Source organism: Indicator indicator, chromosome Z (genome assembly GCF_027791375.1).
Source record: "Indicator indicator isolate 239-I01 chromosome Z, UM_Iind_1.1, whole genome shotgun sequence".
Lineage (NCBI taxonomy): Eukaryota > Metazoa > Chordata > Aves > Piciformes > Indicatoridae > Indicator > Indicator indicator.
In genome coordinates this window covers 22,196,374-22,224,115 of record NC_072053.1, presented here as the reverse complement: position 1 = coordinate 22,224,115, position 27,742 = coordinate 22,196,374, and the positions used below count along the sequence as shown (strand labels likewise).

Sequence of the window (27,742 nt, the reverse complement as noted above, 5' to 3'; positions counted from 1 at the left end):
CCACACCAAGCAGCAAAAACATCATAGCACATTCCAGGGTAGTTGTCAGCTGCCGGCATCTGATTAAAACCGTATCTCTCGCTGTGAGTGGCTAACTAATCTGAAGGCGAGAGCCCAGCTGCGTATTTAACCGGGCCTCCGGTCCCAGCTGGCTACCGGTTTGCGGTCAGCCGATCATGCGCGAAGCGGCACGGATCTAGCCTGTAAGTAGCTTTGCGAGCCGCTCTCTGCTCTTGAAAACCCTGTACAGCAGGGAGCGAGGGGGGCTGTCACCGGGAGGGACAGGCGGCTTTTTCCATGCGGACGTAAGCCTTGGTTCCCCTGGGTGGGGTGGATACCGGCCGGGAAGAGGGGGCTGCTCGCTCCGGGCTCGGGCCGGCCCGGCCGGGGAGAGGGGGCTGCTCGCTCCGGGCTCGGGCCGGCCCGGCCGGGGAGAGGGGGCTGCTCACTCCGGGCTCGGGCCGGCCCGGCCGGGCAGAGGGGGCTGCTCGCTCCGGGCTCGGGCCGGCCCGGCCGGGGAGAGGGGGCTGCTCGCTCCGGGCTCGGGCCGGCCCGGCCGGGGAGAGGGGGCTGCTCGCTCCGGGCTCGGGCCGGCCCGGCCGGGGAGAGGGGGCTGCTCGCTCCGGGCTCGGGCCGGCCCGGCCGGGGAGAGGGGGCTGCTCGCTCCGGGCTCGGGCCGGCCCGGCCGGGCAGAGGGGGCTGCTCGCTGCGGGCTCGGGCCGGCCCGGCCGGGCAGAGGGGGCTGCTCGCTGCGGGCTCGGGCCGGCCCGGCCGGGCAGAGGGGGCTGCTCGCTGCGGGCTCGGGCCGGCCCGGCCGGGCAGAGGGGGCTGCTCGCTGCGGGCTCGGGCCGGCCCGGCCGGGCAGAGGGGGCTGCTCGCTGCGGGCTCGGGCCGGCCCGGCCGGGCAGAGGGGGCTGCTCGCTGCGGGCTCGGGCCGGCCCGGCCGGGCAGAGGGGGCTGCTCGCTGCGGGCTCGGGCCGGCCCGGCCGGGCAGAGGGGGCTGCTCGCTGCGGGCTCGGGCCGGCCCGGCCGGGCAGAGGGGGCTGCTCGCTGCGGGCTCGGGCCGGCCCGGCCGGGCAGAGGGGGCTGCTCGCTGCGGGCTCGGGCCGGCCCGGCCGGGCAGAGGGGGCTGCTCGCTGCGGGCTCGGGCCGGCCCGGCCGGGCAGAGGGGGCTGCTCGCTGCGGGCTCGGGCCGGCCCGGCCGGGCAGAGGGGGCTGCTCGCTGCGGGCTCGGGCCGGCCCGGCCGGGCAGAGGGGGCTGCTCGCTGCGGGCTCGGGCCGGCCCGGCCGGGCAGAGGGGGCTGCTCGCTGCGGGCTCGGGCCGGCCCGGCCGGGCAGAGGGGGCTGCTCGCTGCGGGCTCGGGCCGGCCCGGCCGGGCAGAGGGGGCTGCTCGCTGCGGGCTCGGGCCGGCCCGGCCGGGCAGAGGGGGCTGCTCGCTGCGGGCTCGGGCCGGCCCGGCCGGGCAGAGGGGGCTGCTCGCTGCGGGCTCGGGCCGGCCCGGCCGGGCAGAGGGGGCTGCTCGCTGCGGGCTCGGGCCGGCCCGGCCGGGCAGAGGGGGCTGCTCGCTGCGGGCTCGGGCCGGCCCGGCCGGGCAGAGGGGGCTGCTCGCTGCGGGCTCGGGCCGGCCCGGCCGGGCAGAGGGGGCTGCTCGCTGCGGGCTCGGGCCGGCCCGGCCGGGCAGAGGGGGCTGCTCGCTGCGGGCTCGGGCCGGCCCGGCCGGGCAGAGGGGGCTGCTCGCTGCGGGCTCGGGCCGGCCCGGCCGGGCAGAGGGGGCTGCTCGCTGCGGGCTCGGGCCGGCCCGGCCGGGCAGAGGGGGCTGCTCGCTGCGGGCTCGGGCCGGCCCGGCCGGGCAGAGGGGGCTGCTCGCTGCGGGCTCGGGCCGGCCCGGCCGGGCAGAGGGGGCTGCTCGCTGCGGGCTCGGGCCGGCCCGGCCGGGCAGAGGGGGCTGCTCGCTGCGGGCTCGGGCCGGCCCGGCCGGGCAGAGGGGGCAGCTCGCTGCGGGCTCGGGCCGGCCCGGCCGGGCAGAGGGGGCAGCTCGCTGCGGGCTCTGGCCGGCCCGGCCGGGCAGAGGGGGCAGCTCGCTGCGGGCTCTGGCCGGCCCGGCCGGGCAGAGGGGGCAGCTCGCTGCGGGCTCTGGCCGGCCCGGCCGGGCAGAGGGGGCAGCTCGCTGCGGGCTCTGGCCGGCCCGGCCGGGCAGAGGGGGCAGCTCGCTGCGGGCTCTGGCCGGCCCGGCCGGGCAGAGGGGGCAGCTCGCTGCGGGCTCTGGCCGGCCCGGCCGGGCAGAGGGGGCAGCTCGCTGCGGGCTCTGGCCGGCCCGGCCGGGCAGAGGGGGCAGCTCGCTGCGGGCTCTGGCCGGCCCGGCCGGGCAGAGGGGGCAGCTCGCTGCGGGCTCTGGCCGGCCCGGCCGGGCAGAGGGGGCAGCTCGCTGCGGGCTCTGGCCGGCCCGGCCGGGCAGAGGGGGCAGCTCGCTGCGGGCTCTGGCCGGCCCGGCCGGGCAGAGGGGGCAGCTCGCTGCGGGCTCTGGCCGGCCCGGCCGGGCAGAGGGGGCAGCTCGCTGCGGGCTCTGGCCGGCCCGGCCGGGCAGAGGGGGCAGCTCGCTGCGGGCTCTGGCCGGCCCGGCCGGGCAGAGGGGGCAGCTCGCTGCGGGCTCTGGCCGGCCCGGCCGGGCAGAGGGGGCAGCTCGCTGCGGGCTCTGGCCGGCCCGGCCGGGCAGAGGGGGCAGCTCGCTGCGGGCTCTGGCCGGCCCGGCCGGGCAGAGGGGGCAGCTCGCTGCGGGCTCTGGCCGGCCCGGCCGGGCAGAGGGGGCAGCTCGCTGCGGGCTCTGGCCGGCCCGGCCGGGCAGAGGGGGCAGCTCGCTGCGGGCTCTGGCCGGCCCGGCCGGGCAGAGGGGGCAGCTCGCTGCGGGCTCTGGCCGGCCCGGCCGGGCAGAGGGGGCAGCTCGCTGCGGGCTCTGGCCGGCCCGGCCGGGCAGAGGGGGCAGCTCGCTGCGGGCTCTGGCCGGCCCGGCCGGGCAGAGGGGGCAGCTCGCTGCGGGCTCTGGCCGGCCCGGCCGGGCAGAGGGGGCAGCTCGCTGCGGGCTCTGGCCGGCCCGGCCGGGCAGAGGGGGCAGCTCGCTGCGGGCTCTGGCCGGCCCGGCCGGGCAGAGGGGGCAGCTCGCTGCGGGCTCTGGCCGGCCCGGCCGGGCAGAGGGGGCAGCTCGCTGCGGGCTCTGGCCGGCCCGGCCGGGCAGAGGGGGCAGCTCGCTGCGGGCTCTGGCCGGCCCGGCCGGGCAGAGGGGGCAGCTCGCTGCGGGCTCTGGCCGGCCCGGCCGGGCAGAGGGGGCAGCTCGCTGCGGGCTCTGGCCGGCCCGGCCGGGCAGAGGGGGCAGCTCGCTGCGGGCTCTGGCCGGCCCGGCCGGGCAGAGGGGGCAGCTCGCTGCGGGCTCTGGCCGGCCCGGCCGGGCAGAGGGGGCTGCTCGCTGCGGGCTCTGGCCGGCCGCTTCGGCTGTACGCATTCTCCCACAGTTTCGGGCGAAAGGCGGCGGTGAGGCTGTGCTTCGTCGCTGAATGCCAGCGAGGCTACGACGCTGGCCGAGGGCCGGTAGCGCGGGGGGGCGGCCTCAGCCTCTCGAACGCGTCCCGGCCCCGTGTAACGGGAAGCTCGGGGGAGCTCGGTGCTGCCGAGGCGGGCTGCGGGAGTGTGTCCCGGCTACGGCGATGTGAAAGCCGCCCGAGTTCGCCTTCGGTCTCTTGCAGGGCCCGCGCTCAGGAGAAGCTTGAGCTCAAAGCACAATAAATGTGTTTTCATTTCTGTGTGTGGAGATGAGGGAATAAAGAAAAAGTATGTAAACTTCAGTAACTAGTATGAAATCTCTCCGGTAGCAGCTAGAAGGAAGGGGTTAGGATGCTGTGAAGCAGGTGTTTTTTTTTTTTTGTCGTGGATGAAGCATCCTTGCTTGGCCATTCCACTGTGATAGCCAGTCTTGGAACGATTGTTCTGTTTCTGGCAAGCTTCTGTAGTTAAAGACGTCCAGGACTGACTGGCACGAGTCTTCTGTCTTGCTAGTGAAACTGACTTCTCAACTATTGAGTCTTAAAATAATGATCATCATATGATTACATAAATGTTGGAATAGTACCTGTGCTCTTAGCAGCAAGATAAAGGCAGGTGTTGCCAGTACAGCTGGTCTTCTCTGGAGTAGAGCTCCTCAGATATGCTGGATCTGGTTACTCAAGCACTTACTAGTGAAACACTGGTAAACTAGGTTTGTCGGGGGGAGGAAGGTGGAAGTGGGAGGCTAGGAGGGAGAGAGGGTTATGAGTTGTTTTAATGAAGGTAGTTTGCCTTAAAACGCTACACTTTCTTCTGAGGTCTTCTGACTCCCATAAACAGGGCAGGCCAAAATGGGCAAATGAATTTAAATTTTCCCATTGTAATCATAGTGATGGGAACCTATGTAGGTAATCTGCATCTCAATTTTTGTCTCATTTAGAAAAATAAAATGTTATGGAGCTACCTATTTTAGCTGGCTGTACCGATTTACCAGGCACTGGTATATTGAAAATATGCTCTTGTGCCTGATAGTAACCTGTTAAGTAATTGTAATGCTAGCAGGTCTTCAGATCTGCTTCCATTAGAACCTTTCAGGAGGTGGGTGAGACAGTATGCAGGTAATTAGAACTACATCCAAGGAAAATAGAGGATTGTTTGAGAGAGTCATCCACCATGTCTGTTCAGAGAACTTTTAATGCTTCTCACCTCTTGTACTCCAAACGAAACTACTTGCTGATCATCAAAGGCTCTGCTCAGCACTGTCAGCTGGAAGGAGGAGCCAAAATGCCAGACATCTGGCATCGATTTCCTTTAGTGAAGGTAGGGATGGTTGTTCATTCTAATATGTGCCTTCTGCTATGCTTCTAAATATCTCTATTCAACTGTACTACGCAACCCACTTTCTCACTGGAAAGGATATTGCTTATCACAGTGCCTGTGTAACCCTATTGGATGCTGCACACCAGTAGCTTCCACAGATAGACTTTTTGCTTAAGTCCTTTGCTTCACAAGCAGATACAGAAAGAAGCACTCTAAACAGGTGCATATAGTATATAAAAAGTGGGGGAAAGAGCTCTTTTCTGTGTAGCAAAGCAAATAAATGTACTTAGTGTCAAACAAGGGGAAATCAATGGTTCAATGTTTGGACATGCTATGTAGGATAAACTCCAGCTTGACTTATGAAGTAGATGAAAGTGTATAATATGCTGTAGTCATTGAGTATTGTTGCTGAACCTTCAGATTTTTCTCACCTATTTATTCTCTTCTCTGCTGGCGAACTCTATGCTGCTAGGACACTTGTGTGACCTGCTGGATTTACTCAGTTCTTGGGACTGTTGTTGGATTGTGTAGTGAAGCTAGCAATATGTGAGTGCTATAGAAGCATGAGTTTGCTTGGACTAAAGCAACACATTCTACATCCAGAGAAAAGCAGCTTGTTCCAGAAATAGTGGTGATGGTGCAAATGCTTCTTGCTGGCTAGATTCTACTGTGAAACAAACAAGCATAAGCAACTACTGCTCTACCTCAGCAAGGACTCCACAGAAATACAAGCTGGGCTTGTGTTAGAAGGATCAAATAGAATAAGATATTTAAGTATCATAACTGACAAACCCCCTGACTGGAATTCTCATTGAGGCTGTGGTCAAGGGTCTCAGGGTTTTAAAGGGACTGGGTGAAGCAGTGGTAGGTCCAGTCAATGAACAAACGGTATCAGTCTCAAACAGGATTAGTTTCTATAAAGGTGGCAGTTGAGACCTCAATGCATGTTCTCCTGTTTAATTCGGATCGGCCCTAGACAGTGGTGGCATAGACCATTCCTGTTTTCCCCTCTTCTGAAAGGATGCACCTTGAATATGCTATGTGGTGCTTTAGGATGAAGTCTCATCTGAAATGCCCTGCAGACCTTTACTACTTTAATCTGTGGGATTATTCTTTTTTTAAAACTTCTAATAAAGCATGAGAGCTGGTGCATGTCTCCTTAAATATCAAATCTCGAATGACAAGGCAAGTGTAGGAGAGGTTATTTGCCTTAGAGCTGAATTTCCTGCTGCTTTGTGTTGCATCCTTAAGCAATACGATTGGAGGTGAAATACTTGAGGATCATCTCTTGAACTGAACAGGCTAATAAATATTTACCTTGACAGTTAAGAGGCTTCATGACAAAGCCAATTAGGAACTAGCTTCTCTAGCAAAGAGTGCTTATCTCTTAACGCTGATGTGTGACACAACAGCAGGTCTTCTGTGAGAAGTCTCATTTTCCTGTTTTATGGCTAAAACATCTATGAATGTCCCTTCCTAGAAAGGGAGAAGACAAGTTGAGGACACTAAGGATGTAGTGTTAATATTGCAGCCTGTGCTTCTACCTCAGAGACATTGCCTGTGCTCTCTCAAGAGGTTATTTGAACTTCAAAGGCAGGCACAAAGGTCACTGAGTAAGAACTAGTTCTAGTATTTTGAAGAGCAGATCTATCTGCAAACAGTTATTAGTCTGGCTCAGGGAAGGCAAACTCGAATAGGAGGGAAGGCTGGCAATTATCCTTGCAGGCTTCTGATGGATGGGAGAATCCTTATGCTATAAAGACCATCACAGATTTAGAAAATTAGAGATCTTGGTCAAGATTACTCTAAACTCTGGATTTAGGAGCAGTAGTGTAAGTTTCCTCTAATGTACATCATGAGCATGTGTAACAAAAACTGCTAATAGGGAAACTTACTGCTACCAAAGGGTTTGCAGTGAAGGTCTGAAGTTCTGAATAACCAGGGTTAGTCCTTTTTTTACCTCTGGCATGGATCTTTCTGTACCATCCTTTTAGGTTTTTCTTGCTTAGTTATTTATTGTCTATCTTGCTGTGCATACAAGGGAGGGATGGTACCCTTGGTAATGACTAATCTTGAAGGCAAGAGTAACCCTTGTACAAAGCAGTATGCTTCCTAATACCTGAGAAAAACTGCTATAGAAGAACCTACCCTCATAGGTGCAACCAGTTTTCAACACACATCATATCTCTAACACATGAATGTAGCTTGCATCTGTTAAAAGAGACACTATGGAGTGACTCGTTACAACAGTTTAGGAGAGCTATGCTGAGGATTCTTTTAACGCTTGCTGAAATGAATGTTTAAGGACAGATTTTTGGTCTGCTCATGGGATCATAAGTGTGGGTAAGTAAACTGCAGTACTTAATAATGTGGCCATGACTACATGGTTTTAGGTTGGGTGAACACAACAGTAATACTGAAACATGTTGTTGCTCATGTGAATAAATTTATGAACAGGTAGAGAACACATACATAGCATACAGCATAGACTATGCAGACTTTAGTTTGCACACCCCCAAACTGTAAAGAAGAATAACAGCACTGGGTAGTTAACAGCATTCAGCTGAAATAACCTATGACAGAAGCTTCATCAGGTGTCAAGTCTCTGCTCTGAGGAAGGGGGTGGAAAGTGTGGATGTTGTCAAGAGTCATTTGCTATATACTAGCTAGTGAAAAGATCAGAAATAGTCCTTCTAGGCAGGAGGGAGCAGAGTTGGAAATTAAATGTTTGAGCTGTTGTCTAGTTCAAAGTAGCCTGCATCTGAGTAAGCACTTAACAGTTTTTTTTTTTCCAGGTTCTTTGGTATGCCCAGTGAATGTCAATAAGTAGAACTGGTAGAAGACCAAGTGGTATGCACTGCAGGCACATGGCTTGAGGCTCCTCATCCTGTGAATAGGCAGGTTATGCTTTTCCTGAGTAATAGAAATAGAACCAACAACCAAACTCTTCCTCAGGAACTGCTGATTTATGAGGCTTCAGTATTGGAAATAGGACAGTGTTAAAGAGGGGTGGCCCCTTAGCAGACTGCAAATTTTGCTGTCTTGCTAAAAGCCCAATAGGAGGAAATGTCTTGTGGATGACCTGAATATGTAATCTAATAAGCCCTTGTTACCATCTGAATAGGTATCTATCAAGAAAGCATAACAAAATATCTATTCTAAGAGAAGACTACCAGTTGCTTTTTAAGAAGAATTTGGAGTTCAGATGCTGATATTGCTGGTACTAAGAGTGAAAGGGTTTCTTAATTGAAGAAATGAACCCATAGTTTGGAATTCTAAATGCTGAACAGGCTGGAAAGGCTGCTACCAAGAGTTGTTGCAAGATGCTGCATTATTCCTGGAACAATTCATAAGTTGAAATGGACTGTGTAGGAGTGTGAACGCTGCCTGAACATACTGACATTCCTGGGAATAACTCTCTCAAACAGACTATGACAGTGCTAGCTCCTGCCATCTTGAGATTCAGGGAAGCAGATAGTACTAGCTCATGAAAAGGGTTTCACTTTCTTCTTCTTTTAAAGTATGCAGAGGGCAGTACTTACTAATTTATATAATTCCAGATTATTAGCCATGTAGAGCTTGTTTAAAATGGTAATGACTTCTCTGTAATATTCGTGCAGCAACTGTATTTATTCCCTTGAAAAGAGAAAGCAAAGTACAGAATAGAGCTACTGTGATAGCTGAATTGAGAAGTAACCAACCAATTATCGGAAATTATGTACTCAAGAGCATAGGACAATGGCAGAAGTCCACTTGCACCACTTGAACTGAATGATCTGTTCTGTTCCATCTGCTAATTTAGTGATGCTCATTTGGATGTGAGTTGAGTATGCAGAAAACAGTTTAAAGATTTTGAAGACCAATACACTTATGAGAACAGGCTGGTTCAACTGATGAAGTAGCAGTTAGCAAATTGAAACGTTAAGATGCCTGAGTAGTCTCACAGACACGATTCTACACCTGCAATAATACATGCCAACATATATAGTTAACATGACTATTTATAGTATAAGATCTTTATCTACTTTGCAGTTGATGCTGGTGAAAGAAAGCAGTATGAAGAAGGTATCCCCTGATGTATCTATGATCATGTTTCTATCTCACAAGTAGATGAATATCACTTTGTAAATATCACTCATTATTTGCTATGTATGGTAAAGACAAATGGACTATCTGTTGTATTCTGCAATATTGAAGTACAGTTGTAGCTAATTCCAAAGGCAGAGGAAGCCCTTAGTGTAAATCTGCCTTCATATCACAGCAAAGGATTGACTTGTTATATGTGAGGGGGCAGAGTATCAAACAAGGCTTGAAGCGAATTGCATAGAAGAAGTTCCCTAAGGTAAAATCCTATTAATGTAGAAATATTCTGACCAACAGGCCAAGTGTCTGTGTAAACTGAGGCCATGATACCAAGCAAATGGTCTTCACAACACATGGTGTCTCTAACCATCTACAACCTAAGCATGGCAGTTAAACAGGTTTTTTCAGTTTAGGCTGAAAACGTTGGGCTTGGTTTCCTGGCTGTTGAGGAACTGCAAGAGAAACTCTAATCCAAACCTTAGTCCTTGCAGGAATAACAGATAGCTTCACTTCCTAGACAAGGTAGGTCAACATTCCTTTCAGCCGTCTCTCTTACAAGACTAACTACAGGGACCTAGGTTAGATTAAGCAATATGAGGGCCTGTTTCAGTGATCCTTCTGTCAAGTGGTGCTACTATTGCATTCCAGACATGGCATAAACTGAAGGGGAACAGATCCCAAGCTGTCTATGAACTCTCTTAAACCACTTGCTTCCAAGTAGGTACTTGCTATGTGTAAATGTGAGCAATACGTATTAGCTATAACCTACCTGTAGGTTTGGCTAGTATATTTTGTGTGTATTAATCACTGGCTGTGCCAGTTCCTAGCAGACTGATCTGATAGTTTCCTACATTAAAGCTAATTGTAGTGCTTGCATCAGAGCAAGCAGATTAAATTTTTCATCTAAATCATAATCTTGTGCCACATTACAGAAGATTTATTCAACTTGAACTCTTAGACACTGTCTGATATTGGAACAATGTATGTTTTAGTAGTAAACAAAACATGTAAGATTAATAACCCTCTTTAAAAGGCAGGAGTTTGAATAGCACATTCATAACTGTGGTTTATTAATGTATGTGTGGTGCTTCTCAAGGCTACTTGGGGTACTATCGCAGCAGAAACTAAACAGCAAATGCATTATTATGCTTCTAACGTGGGTAGAATGCTGCTAGTTAAGATAGTCAATGTTGACTATCTTAACTAGCAGTTAAGTTAAGCAGTTAAGATGACATGTTAGTCAATGTATCTGGGCTTTACAACTTTGATTCTTGCTAGTCATTGTATGTATTGCTGTGTAGCCTTTAGCCTATTTCTCCAGCCTGCTAAACCGAAGTCTTTAATTTATTCAAGTTGATAGCTTGTTTAGCAGCCTTCTGAAAACAGCTTTTTTTCGCAAGAACTGGATGGATAGAGATTTCTAAGGAAATACTGTGCAGGGCCTGAAGCAGCCTTCTAACCAGAATTTGATTAGTGCTTCAAGAAGGCATGTAGAAGGGAGCAACTTGTTTTGGATGCATGTTCAGTACTTGAACTATTGCTGTTGCTAGTAACTACTTCATCCTAATGGGCTATATTGCACTTGTCCTGTAAAAGCTTCTCTTGTCCTCTCCTGGCCTCTTAGATTCTAATTTGAGGTTAATGTTTACATGCAATAAGCTTAAGCTGAATCATGTACTTGCAGTATGAAGAGACAAAGCAGGAGCACAGGCGTGAAAATGATAAATTAGACTGCTGAGCCACTGTTTAGCTTGTATGCCTTGCCTCTGAGTTATTCAGTGTCCCTAGCCTTTTCTCAGACAAGTTTTTATCATCACTGAGGCAGTTATTTTTGTCTGCCAAAAGGAAGAAGCCTGTCTGCTAGGTAAGGATTTTTGTCCAGTGTTTAAATCCCATGACAGAATACAGCCACACAATCATTAAGGATAGCTACCATGTTGCTGTCCCTTGGTCAAATAAAGGATAATTGGGAAAGCATATATTAAGGGAAAACAAATGTTGCTCAATAAAATTGTTTGGCATGTGCTTTGATTCTTGCTAAGAAATGGGTATTTCAAGGGTGACTTGTCACAGCCAACAGCTCATTGTAGGGAGATCAGAGAAGACACCAAGAACACAGTATGCCCAAATTCTTAAGACTGACTTTTTCCCAGCGTAGATGTGTGGAAATTAAGTAGAATGTTTGACAATTGCCTGACTTCAGCAGGGTGGAAGAACAGGACCAAATATTCCAGATGTGGCCTCACTAGGGTAGCATAGAGTGGGAGAAGAACCTCTGTTTACCTCTACTCTTGGTGGCAAATTGGATAAGTCTGTAGCTGTTGACTTAGTAATGAGTTGAAGGAAGAGGAAATTAGGAGTGAGAGCAAAATTCTGGAAGTAATTTCCAAATAACAAAGCATTAGCTGTAACTAAGGCAAATGAGGGATAGGCTATTGAGAATGACAAGCTGCTAGTTCTAGACTATATACAATGCTTCAGCACTTACATCCAGATACATGCTATGTTGCAAATGGTGTGGCTGCTAAAAGGAGTGGCTTTTATGTGGCAGCTAGTCTGAATACTAGAGGGTAGCTGAGCTACTTCATAATCTAAATCTCATGACTTTGTCATCCTAAAATTCAAGGGTCTAAATGAAGGTGCTGCAGTATCACTGATAAAATATTAATAGAAGCTTCTGTAGAGGATGTAAATGTCTAATTCTTTGTGGCTGGATACAGATCATCTTCAGAACTCCATGAAGATGAGTCCCTCTGATAAGTATGCTCCAGCTGTGCAGGAATAAAACATAGTGACTGGATTTTTTTTTTCCTGTCTTGTCTCTGAGACAAAAATCTTATGGCATAAAGTTTGGAGTTAAGTCGTAACACAAACTGTCAACTAGTAACTTGTGGGTTTTTTGCAAACAAACAAAAAACCCCTAAGCTTATTTGATTACTGTGAAGACAAAGATGTGGGGAGTTGGGTTGAGGCTTTGTTTTGTGGGCTGTTTCCTGCAGGCTAAGGTATTTATTTGTTTTTACTTGTTAGGTGGTATAACCCAGACTTACACTGATTACAGAAGCAAGAATAGCATCTAGTGGCTACTTTGGGCTGTTCTGGTCATCTTCATGGATGTTTGGAATAGATCCTAGAAAATGTTTCTTGCATTCTTTCTTGTCCTATTACAGTGATGCAGAAAGAAGAAAATATCTGAGGTTCTGTAAATACAGGGGTGTTGGACTAGATGATCATTCAAGGTCCTTCCAACCCCTAACATTCTGTAATTCTGTGAAATGGCATTAAAGGATGAGAACTGGTGGAATGGGTCCAGAGGAGGGTCACAAAAAACTGATCAGGAGGTTAGAACACCTCTGCTATGAAGACAGGCTGAAGGAGCTGGGGTTGTTCAGCCTGCAGAAGAGAAGGCTCTGGGGAGACCTAATAGCAGCTTTCCGGTACCTGAAGGAGGCGTACAAGAAGGATGGAGAGGGACTGTTTACAAAGGCCTGCAGTGATAGGATGAGGGACGATGGCTTCAAGCTAGAGAAGAGTAGATTGATATTGGATGTTAGGAACAAGTTCTTACCATGAGGGTAGTGGAGCACTGGAACAGGTTGCCCAGGGAGGTGGTTGGGGCCCCACCCCTGGAGATATTCAAGGTTATGTTCAATAGGGCTCTGAGCAACCTGGGAATGCCCCTGCTTACTGCAGAGGGGCTTGGACTGGGTGACCTTTGGAGGTCTTTTCTAACCCAGACCATCTGTGATTCTGTAAAACAGGGTGATGCAAGAACACCCTGTGGGTGTAGCTGAGTGCGATCTACAGATTCAGTATCACTGAGGTGATGATTCATCACCTAATGGCCATAACCTTGTGCGCTCTGTAGCCTGAGATGAATAAACGGTGAGTCACGCTTCTAAGATCACTGCCAAAACTTTTGGGCATTGGTAGTCTTCAGTGTTCAGCAGAACAAAATTGGACTAACAGGGCTTATAAGGATATTTATTCTTTAAGGTAAAATGTTATTTCTACCTACTGATTGTTATTTTAATTTTTAAACTACAGCAAGTGTAACTGACACCATCTCATCATGTCAACTGAAGCTGAAACTCCTACTACTACTAACAGCCAGCCTGAGCAACAGGCTCCACCAAAAGCACAACCTTCAAAGAAGGAAAAAAAGAAAGGTAGGAAATGCTTACTTCACTCTGGCAGCATAGTTAAAATAATTCCAAGGTTTCAAGCTGACTGGAATAGTGAGTAAATAAGCTAATAAAATAAAACTAGCCAGAAAGTAGGCTTTTTAGCTTGAAAGATTTGTTTTCCACATCTTGAAGTTCTAAAGATCTCAGCTCCACTTGTTAAATGGCTTGTTTTCTTGACAAATCATGAAGATTTCAGAAGGGAAAGCCTTCTGAGGTGATCAGACCCTGGACCATCCAGGGTAACTTGCTACAATATCAGTTTGAACCTGAACTCACTTCTCCCTTCACTCCAGAGAGGTAGTAATGTGCTGAACTCCCATACAGATTTTAGTCCAGAGAAGCTAGAAAACTGGTTTCTTGATAATTATTGTTGGTCAAATAATAGTTAGGTTTCTTGTTGTTTTTTATAAATTGTTTACTTGATCTAACTTCATAGAACTGTATACCTAGGTATGCACTTGAAGTATGTTGAACATGTAGAGAAGAAAAGCAAGCAGTTCTGAGAAGTACTGAGATCAACAGAAAGAGCAAATTAGCTAAAATCCCAAGTGATTATGGGGACAGGGGTACCACCAGGACTTACAGAAATTATGGTCCTGATAGAAAGTTCTAGCACAGGAACCAGGAGAATTTTGCATACAAAGAAAAGATGTGAGAAAGAAAAGGCACCAGAGCTGGGGGCAATTGACATGGGGAGATAGCTGTTAAGGCAAGGTATTGCCTTTAACAATGCCAGATGTGAAGGGGTCACCCTTTCAGTTCACACAAGCAAAGGTGGTCTCTAGATGCTTTATACACACTTGCAGTAATACATATTCATTAAATTTCTGGGAAAGAGTTTACATATGCATGGAATAATTTGAATAGATAAAGTTCTTTTACTTGGTGTCTGTCACTTTATTAACTTCCAGCAATATTACAGTCTCTTGTTCATGTCTGGCTGACTTCTCAGTGTGTGAATTTTTATTGCTTTAGCTCCTTTGAAGTCCCAGTTGTTGTTCTGCAGCTGTGTCTTACCTTCTTTGCTCTAGCCCGCTTAAGGCCTCATCATTATTTGTCTAGAAGTCTAGAGGCTAATCTCTTAACTACTGGGAAGGTTTCTAACTGTAAGAAAAACAATTAGTAAGTCTTTCTGCCTCACTCCCTCTTTTCTTTTACCTTTGTAAATTCTTTTGAACTTTATAATGTGCTATTTTTTAAGGATTTTAACAAAATACTTTCCAATTTCAGTTTAGTATTCCAGCCTGATCTGTTCCTGTTGGCTGTAGGATTTTGACAATACCACATAAAACATTTAGATAGTACAGAAACCACTTAAAAAAAAATCACAAACTTCTTTTTCCAGGACCAGAAAAGACAGATGAAGCTCTCTTGGCCAGATTCAAAGGTGATGGTATAAGATACAAAGCTAAACTGATTGGCATTGATGATGTCCCAGAGGCAAGAGGAGACAAAATGAGTCAGGATTCAATGATGAAGCTGAAGGTAAGGGCTTTAGCCGGCACATAAGGAACAACTTGTAGGTACTTTACAGAAGGCTGATCAAATGATCACTTTGGCACAACTTCAAATACAGCCTAGTAGTAACATAGTCATAACAGCACCATCCTAAGTGGATGTTACTGTTAAAAATGTAAGCCTTTGCTCAAAAGGCAATGTTTAGTAGTTTGGTAATGCTCTTTGAGTCTCATGTAGGCACCCAATATGAGTGTTAATGGTATGAACTTGATCACAGTGAGCTTGGGATTTTAACTGGGAGGGGAACTCAATGCAATTTAACTCTTGACTGCAAAATAGGTTGGCATTCCGTGACAATAGTCACACCAAGATACATGGATAAACTAAAGAATGGGACCCTAACGCAGAAAAGGTGATTATTTCTGGAGTGCACACTATTTCAACTCAGGCCAGGAAAGCTAGGAAAGATGCTGCTTCTGTAGCAGTTTTGTGAACAGCTTTAAAGATAAGCTTTAAAGCTCTAAAACACACAGCAAACACAATCTAGTTCTGAAGTATCACTTCAAACGTAGTCAGGCATATGTCACAAAAGGAGCACTGCTCTAACTGTACAGTTGCATAGGAATTATTTGATTTAACATTAGTACAGTCACAGCCATGGGCTCAGGAGGCATGCAAAGAAACAAGTTAAATCTCAGTTTAATACCATTTCATTCATCCTTTTTAGGGAATGGCACTGGCAGCCCGTTCTCAGGGTCAACACAAACAGAAGATCTGTGTGAACATCTCCCTCTCTGGTATCAAGATAATAGATGAGAAAACCGGGGTAAGGACTTCATCTCTAAATGTAATTGTTTCTTAAAGTGAGGTGCTAGAAAGTTAGACCAGTCAGGACTAGATCTCTTAATGGCATCATGCACTTCTACCACATGTAAAATCTATCTTGTGAAATGTGTTGTAATATTGAAGCCTCCTCCCAGAAAGATAGCTATCCTATTATGGTTAGTCAAAGACTGATAAATTTGAGGCTTGAATTCTAACAGTCTCATTCCTTCTAACTTCAATGAGCAGCTATTACGTTTCCAGGAATTTAAACCAATTGTTGTTTTTTTTCCCCAATTCTAGGTTATAGAACACGAACATCCAGTGAACAAAATCTCCTTTATTGCTCGTGATGTAACAGACAACCGTGCTTTTGGCTATATATGTGGAGGAGAGGGACAGCACCAATTTTTTGCCATAAAAACCTCACAACAGGTATCAGACACCTTTTTTCACTTGCTATGAGTACTGTTATTGCATAAAAACTTAACATGTGATAAGGGTGAAATGTTTTGCTGGTATTCCTATGAACTATAGGGGAATATCAGCACAGGTGGAATAGACTCTTCTCCAAAAAGGGGGCAGTAGGAACTGGCTGCATGAAGAATAGCTTATCTTGTAGTCCAAAACAAAAACAGTCTTGCACACTGATTAGCTTTGCTTAATATGTCCATGCATCATGGAAGCCATTAGTGAGATGAATAAAGCCATTATGAGCTTTCTTGTACAGTGGCCTGTAATTAACAGGACAGATCTTAGAAATCCAATAGTCTACTTTTCATGATTCTTTGTCTTGAGCATAAGTGAAAGCTAACTTGCTCAATTGTAATGGTGCTTTTGGGGCTAGGGAACAGCAGGTCTGATCCTCCTGGAGTTAATTATGGTAGGGATTTGGATTCCTTTGCCCCAGGTTTCCCCTATACAGAAATTGTAGAATCATAGAATGGTTTGGGTTGGAAAGGGTTATCTAGTCAAACCCCCTCTGCAGTCAACAGGGATATCTTCAACTGGATCAGTCTGCTCAGAGCCTCATCAAGACTGACCTTGAATGTTTTCAAGGATGGGACTTCTGCCACCTCTGTGGGCAACCTGGGCCAATGTTTTTTTCTACCCTCAGTGTAAAAAGGGTTTGTCTCTTTGAAGACAATCTGTATATAAGCAGTATTGGGAACAAACTACTTAGAATTACTGCTGAATGTTATGCAGCTTCCTAAATGACTTGAGCTTAAGTGGGATGTTTATAATTTATAACCTTGTCATTACAATGTCGCTGTAGTGACTTGAGACAAGACTTCAAAGCATCATACATATACATACCTGCCCTTCTGGAGAACCTATTGGCAGTTTCAGACTCACTACACCTGGAACTCAGGGGCTCCTTCTTGGAGCATGTAGCTGCTTTAATGGCTGTAACACCCTCTCCTAAGCCTGCTTTATTAGTTTGTCAGAGTTCTGTGTTACTGTTTCGCGGTTTGTCTAGATGTGCATTCTGAGGTGAAATCTGTTCTCTCAGAACTTTTCACCATGTGGTGTCACTTGCCAGCCTGTAGGAGTAGCCAAGTTGTAGACAGTGCTTGACTTGCTTCTAGTTGTTTTTAGTACAAACTTATCTAGCTGAGAAGTAAGGAATTCTGCAGTTCTAGACTGCTGCATCAATTTGTCAAAGTTTAACTCTTGAAATGTTTCTCCTGCAGATACTTGTTTAAAATCCTTGAACAGCAAAGGATTATGTTCAGACATAAACAGTGAGGTCTGCTTAAGATTCTTTGCTTGAGACAAATAGTGGCTGAATAGGGACTTCTCCCATTCTAGACACTGACATAGCTACAGTCTGCCTCTCCAAATTAGTATAGCTGAACCTGCCATCAGTTCAGCAACCATTCAAAACGTTCTTGTTAGTGAGTGTGTAGTTTTACTTCATGCTTGCCTTGCTGATTTTTACTATTTGCATCCTGATTAAAATAAACATAGTACTACTAGTTATAGAAGCTTTCATAGAGTCACACAATAGTAGGGATTGGAAGGGATCTCTGGAGATCTAGTCCACCTGCTTGCCTGCTAATACAAGTTCTCCTAGATCATGTTGCAAAGGATGTGTACAGGTGGGTTTTAAAAGTCTCCAGACAAGAAAACTCCATGTCATCCTGTTCCATGGCAGCTTGTTCCAGTGCTCCATCACCCTCAAAGTAAAAAAAGTTTCTCTTTAAGTTCAAGTGAAACCTCCTGTGTTCTAGTTTGTGACTATTGCCCTTTGTACTATTTCTGGCCACCACTGAGAAAAATCTGGCTTCATCCTCTTGACCTCTACCCCTTAGACATCTATATGCAGTTATAAAATCCCCCTCTGTCTTCTCTTTTCCAGGCTAAATAGCCCCAGCTCTCTTTAGTCTCTCCTTGTGAAGATGTTCCTGTCCCCTAATCATCCTCATGGCCCTCTGCTGGGCTCTTTCCAGTAGTTGCCTGTTCTTGAACTGGGGAGCATTGAACATAGTACTCCATGTGCAGCCTTACCATGGCAGAATAGAAGGGGAGGAGAACCTCCCTTGACCTTCTGGCCACACTTTTCTTAATGCAACCCAGCACAGCATACTGTTGGCCTTCTTAGCCACAAAAGCATATGCTGGCTTATGGTTAATTTGTCCACCAGCACTCCCAGGTTCTTCTCATAGAGATGCTTTCCAGCAGGACAAACTTTAGCCTGTACTCAGGTTATTTGTTCCATAGTGTAGGGTTCTACATTTGAGTGCTTAAATTTTGAGGTTCCCCTCTAGCCAACTCTTCAGTCTGTCCAGGTCTCACTGGATGGCAGCATAGTCTTCTGGTATGTCAGCCACTCCTCAGTTTTGTATCATCAGCTAACTTGTTGAGAGTACACTCTGTTCCTTCATACAGGTTGTTGATGAAAATGTTGAACATAACTGGACTCAGTACTGACCCCAGGGGAACACCACAAGCTATAGGCCTTCAACTAGACCCTGCACTGCTGATCACAACACTGAGTTCTGGTATTCAGCCAGTTTTCAATCTGCCTCACTGTCCATTCATCTAACCCACACTTCCTAAGCTTGCCTATGAAGGTGGTATGGCAGTGTTAAGTGTTAAAAGCCTTGCTTTAGTCAAGGTAGACAACAACCACTGCTTTTCCGTCATCTGCCTAGCTAGTCACAATGTCACAGAAGTCTGTCAGGTCAATCCAGCATGATTTCCCTTTCCTACATTCATGCTGACTATTTGTGATAGTCACCTTTTCTTCCACACGCTTAGACTACTTCCAGAATCACAGCTCTTCAACTACTTGCAGGAGAAAGCTGTCATCAATGCATGCAGGAACCTTTGGGACTGTTTGTGCTTGGCTGTGTGATCTTTCCAACTAATATCCAAGTGGTTGAATGAGTGGTTCCATCACCTTTCCAGAGAGGGAAGTAAAGCTGTCTGGCCTGTAGTTTTCTGGGTCCTCCGTGTCCTTTTTTAAGACTGAAGTGGTGTTTGCTTTCCTTCAGTCTTGAGCACCTTTCCTGTCCTTCATGACCTTTCAAAAATGAGGGAGAGTGGCTTAGCAATAACCTTAGACAGCTCCCTCAGCACTTGTGGGTGCATCCCATCAGGGCACATGGACTTGTGGGTATCCAGCTTGTCTAGGTGATCTCTCCTAGGGAGAAAGAGAGTCTTTCTCCAGATTTTCCCTTTTACCTCTGGGTCTGGAATTCGTGAGGGCTCATCTTGCCAGTAGAGACTAAAACAAAGAAGGTACTCATTAACTCCACCTTCTCTGTATCTTTCATCACTAGGGCAGCCACCTCATTCAGCAGTAAGCCCACTTTTTGCTGGTGTTTTTTCCTACTGATGTACTTTTAAACCCTTCTTGCTATTTTTTGCATTTGATACCTTGAATTTCCAGAGGGCCTTAGCCTTCCTCGTTGCATCCCTACATACACTGGCAATGTTTCTGAATTCCAGTCTCTTTTTCCAGTAGCCAGTCTCTTTCCACATACTGTGGACTTTTCTTCCATTTTGTTTTTTCTAGAAGCTACTGCTCCATGCAGGTCTCTTGCCTTCCTTACTTGGTTTCTTACTCATGGGGGTGCACCAGTCTTGGATGCAGTGGTCCTTGAATATTAACCACATTTCTTTGATCCCCTATCTTCTAGAATTCTAACCCATAGAATTCTTCTAAGGAGATCTCTGAAGAGGTCAAAGTTGGCTTGCTTGAAGCCCAGGATTGTAATCCTAGTTACTACCCTTCTACTTCCTTGCATGATCCTGAACTCCATCTTATGGTCACTGCAGCCAGATCTTCCTCCAACCTTCACATCCCTTTGTTCTAAGCCACCAGTTACCACCACTTTTTTCCTGTGTAAAGTCTGATGGTGGCAGGTGACTTAGCAAAAGGAGGAAAAAAAATATGCATTCAGTGTTAACAGGCTCAGTGTTGTACTTGGTAGAAAATACCTCAGTGGAAATTTTTTTCCTCTCCTGAAGCTGTCAGATAAGCCACTCCTTTGAGAAAGTATAATTAGGGCTTGCATTTCTGAAATCTTATGCTACAAGCTTCTTAGAAGGGAAAAAAATAGTAGGTTTAGCACAAATGCAGCCACTTTCCATGTAGGGTTAACAACAGTTCTGATCTGATTGTGCCTCACTCTGCACACAATCCTTTAAACTCTTGCTTGTCCTGTTATTTCAACTTTACTGCTGCACCGTTTGGGAAAGTTTGGCTTGCTGCATAGCCTGCTTCTGTAGAAGTCCGGGGAGAAGTAGTACATGGCCTAAAATCTGCGTTCTTTTCAGGCTGAGCCTCTAGTTGTTGATCTCAAGGACCTCTTCCAACTAATACATAGTATGAAGAAGAAGGAAGAAGACAAGAAGGTGAGTGAAATTATGGAAACCACATTAACCTGCATAGAAATACGGCTTGCTTCAACTTTGCTTGGGCTGTTTTAAGACTTGCCGTAGAGGTCTATCTAAACCAAGAATCACTTGAAGTTACTTGTTGGTAGTTTGATTTCTTCCTGTATCTGTTAAGCTCTTCAAATTGAGTGGCTTTGGATATTCTACATCATGTGTAGGTACTAAAAGCCTTCTTTTCCTCTTTAGAATGAAGAGGCAAGTAAAAATGAGGTAAGTCACTCTGACTCAGGATAACTCAGGTATGCTGCTGCAACACAACTAGTTCCTATTTTCTCTACATTTAGTATTAGGGAGACAATGCCCAATGTCCAGTTACATTGAAATGGGAGTGAAATGGGCCCACAGAATTAATACTGAGTAGTGATCTCCCTCATACTTTATCGCTTACATTTTGAAGCTTGCAAATGCCTTGTTTAAGACAAGCTTTGATATTCCAGTTATTGCTGACACTTATCTGTCTATTATAGAATGGTAGTGAAGCACTGTCTGATGATCAACTTGACAAAACAAAATTGGTAGGTTAAAACTTAGATCTTTATGCTCATGCCATTAAGAAATTCATAACTGATTCTCTCCTTTCTGGGTGAGAAATGAAGTATTTATAGATGTGTTTACAGTATATTTGCATAATGCTTGAGTCTTGCTCTTGCAAGAACTCTACTAACTCTTCCAATATTTTTGGCTTCAAGGGGGTTGAGCAGATGAACTTGTTTGGGGATATGTCAACACCGCCTGATATCTACAGTCCCACTGTAAGTAGAATCTAGCTCAGCTGTCTTGGCTTTTGGTTTGAGAGTAGTCTTAGTCCTAGTAATAAGATCTGGTTTTACTTTGTTAGTCTGGGTTTCTGGTTTCAGTGAGATCTGTTTGGCTATCATAAGCATAAGTGTTTTAGGACTACTATAATATCTACGTAGTAACTGGAGCAGCTAATGCCCTTGTGCAGCAGAGATCACTTGAGACAGACTGATTTATACCATACTATCAGTCATTGAATCATAGAATGGGATTAAACTGGAAACCCAAAAGACAGTCTAATTCCAACCCCCCTGTCACAGGCAGGGACACCTTCCACTAGACAAGGTTGACCAAAGCCCCATCCAGCCTGACCTTGAACACTCCCAAGGAGGAGGTATCCACAGCTCTGTGCTTCTACTGTCTCACCACTCTCACAATACATAATTTCTTTCTAATATCTAATGAAAATCTACCCTCTTTTAGTTTAAAACCATTGCCCTTTTTCCTGTCACTGCACTTCCTCCTAGAGAGAATCCCTCTCCATCTGTTCTGTTGGCCTCCTTTAGGTACTGGAAAGCTGCTATAAGGACTTCCAAGACCTCTTCTTTGGGTTGAATAACCCCCACATCTCAGACTTCCCTCATAAAGAGAGGCTCCAGCCCCTGATCATCCTCATGGCCCTCCCCTAGACCTGCTTGGGCAGGTTTATATCTTGTGCTAGAGGCCACAGCTGAATCCAGAAGTCCACATGGAATGGTTGGACTAGATCTCCAGAGATCCTTTACAACCCCTTCCATTCTGTGATTCTATAGGGTCTCACCAGAACGGAATAGAAGGGCAAAAATCACTTTTTTTTTTAACTGCTGGCCACACGTTTTTGATGCCCAGAATGTAACTGGTTTCTCTGGCCTTAAAAGAACACATTATTGTCTCATCTTCAGTTTCGCCATGTACCAATACATGTAATTGCTTATCCATTCCATCTACTCATCTCCCAGCCTGTATCCATGTTTGGGATTGTACTGACCCAGATGCAGAACCTTGTACTTGGCCTTGTTAACTTTGAGGTTTGCATGGGTCCATCTCTCTAGTTAGATGCCTTAGAAATAGGTACTGAAGTACATGCCTCTACTAGGTGTGAGAGCTATTGCAGACCGCTGGAGACCTTTAAAGCTGAAGCTCATTTAAAGGACATGTGAATCCTTAACTCCCTCAGAGTGGGCTTCTCGCCATTCTAGATGAGTAGCTCTAGTTTAAGATGTGGCCTAAATCTACAAAAGCATACCTAAAATTTGTCATAACTTTTATGACCCCCCAAAATTCTACTGCTTTATTCTGGCACTGTAAGCCGTGGTACACAGCCATGTACACATCAGCCATGATACAATCAGTGCTGTCAAACTAGCTAGTGACCAAGTCTTACCCTTCTGCTGCCTGCTTGGTGGAGAGGTGACATTAGCACCTTCCACTGGCAAATATAGCTCTGTAATCTTACTCCAGAGGTGAAACTGCATCTAGAAGTCACACTGAGTGTATGATTTCACAAATTGTAGAAACAAAGGACTAGAACTCAAACATCTTCCAGACTTAGATGAAATCCTAGGTGTAATTAGTGCTTGAAGACTCTGCAGTCTCTAGGCTATAGAACAAACATCTGATATTTAACTAAGGTATTATGAACCAGGTGCTTTTAACATTAGGCTTCTGAAACTAAGTAGATGTGATTTTTTTTTTTTTACCACAGTCAACAGTGCTTGTGTTAATGAGTTGTAAGGTGAAGCTTTAGTGCAATTTCACTGTGATATTGAATACTTACTAGTATAATGTATTGTATACTTATTTGTATAATGTACTGGATACTAGGATCTCTCCTTTTGCATCTATTTCCCTTGAGATTGTGTTCTGTGGAGCAAGTCTTACATAAAACTAACTTTATTTTTCTTTCTGAACACATAGGAAGCTAAAGAGATTCTGTTAGTGGACCTAAAGTCTGAAATTGAGACCAAACAGACTTTTACAAAAGAGGATCTCTTCTCAAATGGCAAAACAACCTCTCTGCCACAACCAAAGCCACAGACACCCTTCTTGCCTGAGAGTTTTTTCTCTACCAGTCTCAGCTTCTTTCCTGCACCTAATCCAGACCCTTTCAGTGATGATCCTTTTGCACAGCCAGACCAATCTCCAGCACTTTCATCTGATACTCCAAAATCTGATGAGGAGCAAAGTCTGAGTACCTTGACATCGGTGGGTAATGGTGCTTCAAACGGTGATGTTGACTACTTCGGTAAACAGTTTGACCAGATTTCTAATAGAACTGGCAAACAAAAAGCACTAATGAGCCCATGGCTGCTTGAGAGTAAGTTGCCTGCAACAAGAACTCCCAGTGGAGTATCACAGAAAGAACAGAATGGCTTTATTAAAGCCCCATCAGACCTGCTAGTGGAAGGTCCTTCTCTGCAGAATGAAGTAAAGCTGGATTCTGAAAGCATCCAGCTCATATCGCATAAGTCCATAACCATTAGGCCACCACCCCAAAGTACCAAGCCAGGAAGAGGAAGGAGGTCTGTCAAGGTGAACAATATTCAAGTAATTAATTGTGACATTCTTGTACTTAGAGAAGCTGGGTGAGGGAAGCTTTTCTTCATGCTGTGTAACTGGTTACATAGCTACATAAGACTTTTGCTTCCCAGCCTTCTGCCTGGCTTACTCTAACATCTCTGCAGCCATAACATGTTGCAACATTCAAGAATGCTTCATAGTAGTTGTGGTCACTAATTATGTACCCTCCTTCTTTAATGCTTCCATACTTCTGTAAAGGTCTGGTAAGTATGCTCTTATGTGTATTAACACTTGATAGAATGCCAGAACCTCTCAGGACAGCCATGTGTGCATCAGTCTGTCGCTTTGTAACAATAAAGTTCTAGTACTAGCATGCAGAAACTGTAATTTCTTAGTACCTGTCTACTGAGGTAATGTCAATGACTTGCTGGAACTGTAGAGGTCACTGCAGACTGTGTAGAAACTTTTGGGTGGGGGGAAGGCAGACAGAAGCTTTTTAATGGTAGCAAAGTAGTTCAGTCAATTTAACTTGTTATCTTCTGTTGTTGACCTGCAACGAGCATGTATTATACCTCCTTCTCACCTTGTGTCACGGCAGGCATTAACAAAATGGTGAAGTTTACAGCTTTTATGCTTGATCTCTAAAGGATACATCAGTTATCTGCTCTGCTGTAGCTTAAGTCTTGTAGCTCTAGACTAGAGAGTCTTGACTGTACTAATGTGTTCTGCCATGCTGTCTCACAGTTGTTTGCTTGTTCTCTTTTTAGACTATGTCAGTTGACTTGTTTAGCTCAGACTTCATTGTGCCTACTACAGAGAGTCTTAGCATGACTTCAGTGGCACAAACAGGATCTGTGCTATCTAGTCCACTAGACCTCTTCAAAACAAGTTCAACCACAGAGTCTTCATTTGCTGCTCCAGGTTAGTTCAAAGTCAAGGTCTTGGTCCAGGGCTTCTAGTTTTCCTTTAGTTCATGGTATTGCCATGCATTTTAATCCATATGCTGGCTGCCCCTAAACTATTAAGATCTGTGAACAGAGGCCTAAACTCTGCATCCTTCACTGGAACAGGGTTTTGGGGGTTTTTGCTTAAATTTTGGTAGCAGATTGCTGCTTTGGGTACAGAAGGCTTAAGTAAGCCAAGTATAAATTGGGAGGCTGGGGTAGTACTGCTGCAGTCTTAATTATTTAGACAGAACTATATGGCAAATGCATGTTATTTCTGTTCTAGGATTAGGTATGTTCCTCCCTGTGTTATTTCAACCTTAGTTCTGGTCTAACAGGACTGAATGGAGCAAAGTAAAATGTTAACCCCTTGTTCCCTTCCCCCCAAATTACTTGATTTTAAAATATAAATTAATTTTTACAGATTGTATATTAAAAAATATTTTGCTGCTATCATTAGTGGAATTGAGACTCTTGCTTAAGGTCTTCAGATTACTAATGTGCTGTGTAACAACAATGTCCTCCCCCAGGTGGCTTGCCAGTAACTCCATTGCCATGGAGTATGCAGAAAGCTATCTTCAGTCAGGCTCTACCAGCCTTCCCTGGATCTCGGTCTGCTCAGCCCACAGGATTTACTCAGACGCTTTCCTTTACTGCTCCATTAATGTCAAGCTGGAACCAGTCTGCATCTTTTGGTCCAACAGCCACTCAGTCCACTGGTGCTTGGGGACAGCCAGCACAAGTTCCATCTAGTACATGGGTGCAGCCATCCAGTGCTGTAAATCCCTTCCAGAGTAGTGTGTTCCCACCTTCAGTATTGCCTTCTATGTCAACACCTAGGCCACCTCAGCCTCCACCTAGAACTGCAGCTCAGAAAGAGCTGTTCAAGAAAGAGAGCGATGCTTTTATTGCTCTGGATCCACTTGGTGGTAGAGAGATGAAGGATGTTAAGGAAATGTTCAAAGACTTCCAGCTGATAAAGCCACCTGCAGTACCAGCAAAGAGAGGAGAGCAGGAAAGTCTTTCAGGTGCTTATGGAGCTTTCAGCAATTATTTTAGTAGTAAAGTATGCATTCCTCAAGATAGTACAGAATATGATGGTATGGAAGCTAGCAAGCTGTCTGACATAATGAGTGGTAATTTTTTTTTCTTCTGCTAGATCACTAGTCTTTCCTGATATAACTAAAAATTTCAGTTGCTGGTAACTGGGACAGTCTTTCAGCCCTACTGCTCCCAATAATGTTACAGACCTGATCAGTGTCAGTGACTGAACACTGACACCTAGTGCTTGAAATAGTTGATTATGATGCGGTGAAGTAGGTCTGTACCGTTTACCTTCAATGTAGTGAGGGGTGCTTGGGACAAAGAAGTTGCTCTGAGTGACTTCACAGTTTTGTGTTGGTTGTTTGGGGATTCTGTGTCTACTTAGACAAGCTTTGGTGTTGCTAATGCAGACAGAGCTGATTTCTCCTTAAAACTGTTAAGCTGTTATATCTGTCTTTTTACCTTAGAACCACCAAAACCTGTTCCCAGACAAAGTATGCTACCAGCTGATGGCCTGCTTGAAAGTCAAGCTAAACCACATTCTTTCAGTGCTTCATCTGTAAGTAGTAAAATAAAAATAAAAAAGCCAAAAAAACCCACAAACTTTTTTCCTCTTTAACATCATGGGTGCCTGTGTTTGAGTCTTGGCTTAGTTATGGCTTTAGAGGCCACAGAACAGAACTGCTTGCATGCTTGAAGCTAATAATTAATCTAAGAGAGGGCACTGGTTGCAAGAAAGCTAGGAAAGTATAGTTCCGTTTGGCTTGGGTCCATAGCTAATTTTTCAAGCTGCAAGCCCTAGCAGAAAGTATTAGGAGCTTCTACAGAACACTATAATTAGCTGCAGAAGTCTTCTGCTTTGGTTAGGCTTACCTTTCTGTGGAGCAGTGTGAGCTCCATATTCAGTAGCTCCCACATTCAGTACTCATGGGGGAAGAATTGACTTGACTACGTCATTCCATTTGTGATGTATCACTTGAAGCTCCTGTTGGAAACTCCTAGATCAATTCCAGAATACAAGTTTATGACTTGTAGCATTTGGCTAAACCAGATCTCATCATGGCTATACTGGCTCGGTTCTGAATGAATGTGCAGTAAAGTGGCTTTTCTGGAAGTTTCTTTTCCTCAGATTAGCATAACTGCTAACACTTGTTTAAAGCTCTCTTCTCTTGTTAAAGCACTAAAGTTAGTGCATATTTAGCAGAGAGACCCTTCAATAGTCTTGGGTGGTGTTTGGAATAGGAACTAGCTGATACAGCCATGCAGAGTAAACCTGGAAATACATTACCAGCTTATGATCTCTTTCCTTAGAATGAATCTCTGAAACCACTCTCTGGTCCTTTTGGTGATCCTTTTGGCAACCCATTCTAATAGATCAGGTAAGTCTTCCACTAATACATTCAGAAAACCTTTGGTAAAGAGTTGGCTGAAAACTACCCTAGCTTAAGTCTAATGCTCCTCTGAAGTATGGTAAACAATTCCTAGGAAAAACACTTCTGCTAGAGTACTTCTACTCAGACTTGTACTTAGCTGCATTCTGGCAGCTGCATTCTAGACAGCTTCACTTTCTTAGAAATGAAGATTTTATTCTCCCATGCATGTAAGTGTCAAGGGTACAATAGATCTAGATTTTTCTTCCCATGAGGAAAGTTAATGAATAAATATCTGCTGCAAAACTCAGAGTGGTTCACTAAATTCCTTCAGGTATCTCTTTATGGGTGAGTTAGCACACACTGTCCTATACAGCTTTCTGAAGTTTAATCCCCTGAATAATTGTGGGCTTGTGCTCCAGGTAAATTTGAATAAAATCAAAGTTCTGTTATGATAGCTTTTGTTACTAGCGTCAAGAATTAGGCTAGGCCAGCCACTAAAACAGGACAACTGAAAACTGTTGTAACTCAAACTTTCTGACCACTGGCTGTAGAATATGAACTGTCAAATTTAGCAAATCCGTTTCTCTGCTGTATGTCTAAGTCTTGCCTGAAATACTGTCTAGTTTCTAACAGAAGACAAGGGTTGGTATGTATTGCTTCAGTTTTGTTCTCATTGGCTCTGAACTAGTTCAGGGGAAAAAGAATTACAGCCATCCTAACCCTAAGTCCTTTTATCATACCAGGCATAACCAGAAAAGGACAAGTGGAATAACT

The 27,742-nt window shown here is 46.2% G+C and overlaps 1 protein-coding gene across 1 annotated transcript; it reads left to right on the top strand.

The window, feature by feature from the left end:
- The first annotated feature begins 164 nt into the window (after positions 1–164).
- DAB2 (DAB adaptor protein 2) lies at positions 165–27,742 on the top strand. Its single transcript, XM_054397670.1, has 15 exons — positions 165–203; positions 12,983–13,104; positions 14,468–14,607; positions 15,308–15,406; positions 15,706–15,837; positions 20,191–20,268; positions 20,497–20,520; positions 20,778–20,825; positions 21,000–21,062; positions 23,005–23,619; positions 24,375–24,528; positions 25,082–25,579; positions 26,063–26,154; positions 26,907–26,974; positions 27,712–27,742. The coding sequence occupies exons 2-14, from the start codon at positions 13,008–13,010 to the stop codon at positions 26,964–26,966; spliced, it is 2,100 nt and encodes a 699-aa protein (XP_054253645.1). The 5' UTR covers positions 165–203; positions 12,983–13,007; the 3' UTR covers positions 26,967–26,974; positions 27,712–27,742.

What these genes read in the sequence shown, in the direction of transcription:
- DAB2 (XM_054397670.1), top strand. Translation starts at nt 13,008, where the DNA reads ATGTCAACTGAAGCTGAAACTCCTACTACTACTAACAGCCAGCCTGAG. An exon ending in AAAGAAGGAAAAAAAGAAAG is followed by an intron (nt 13,105 to 14,467) that starts GTAGGAAATGCT and finishes TTCTTTTTCCAG; the next exon opens with GACCAGAAAAGACAGATGAA. An exon ending in TAATAGATGAGAAAACCGGG is followed by an intron (nt 15,407 to 15,705) that starts GTAAGGACTTCA and finishes CCCCAATTCTAG; the next exon opens with GTTATAGAACACGAACATCC.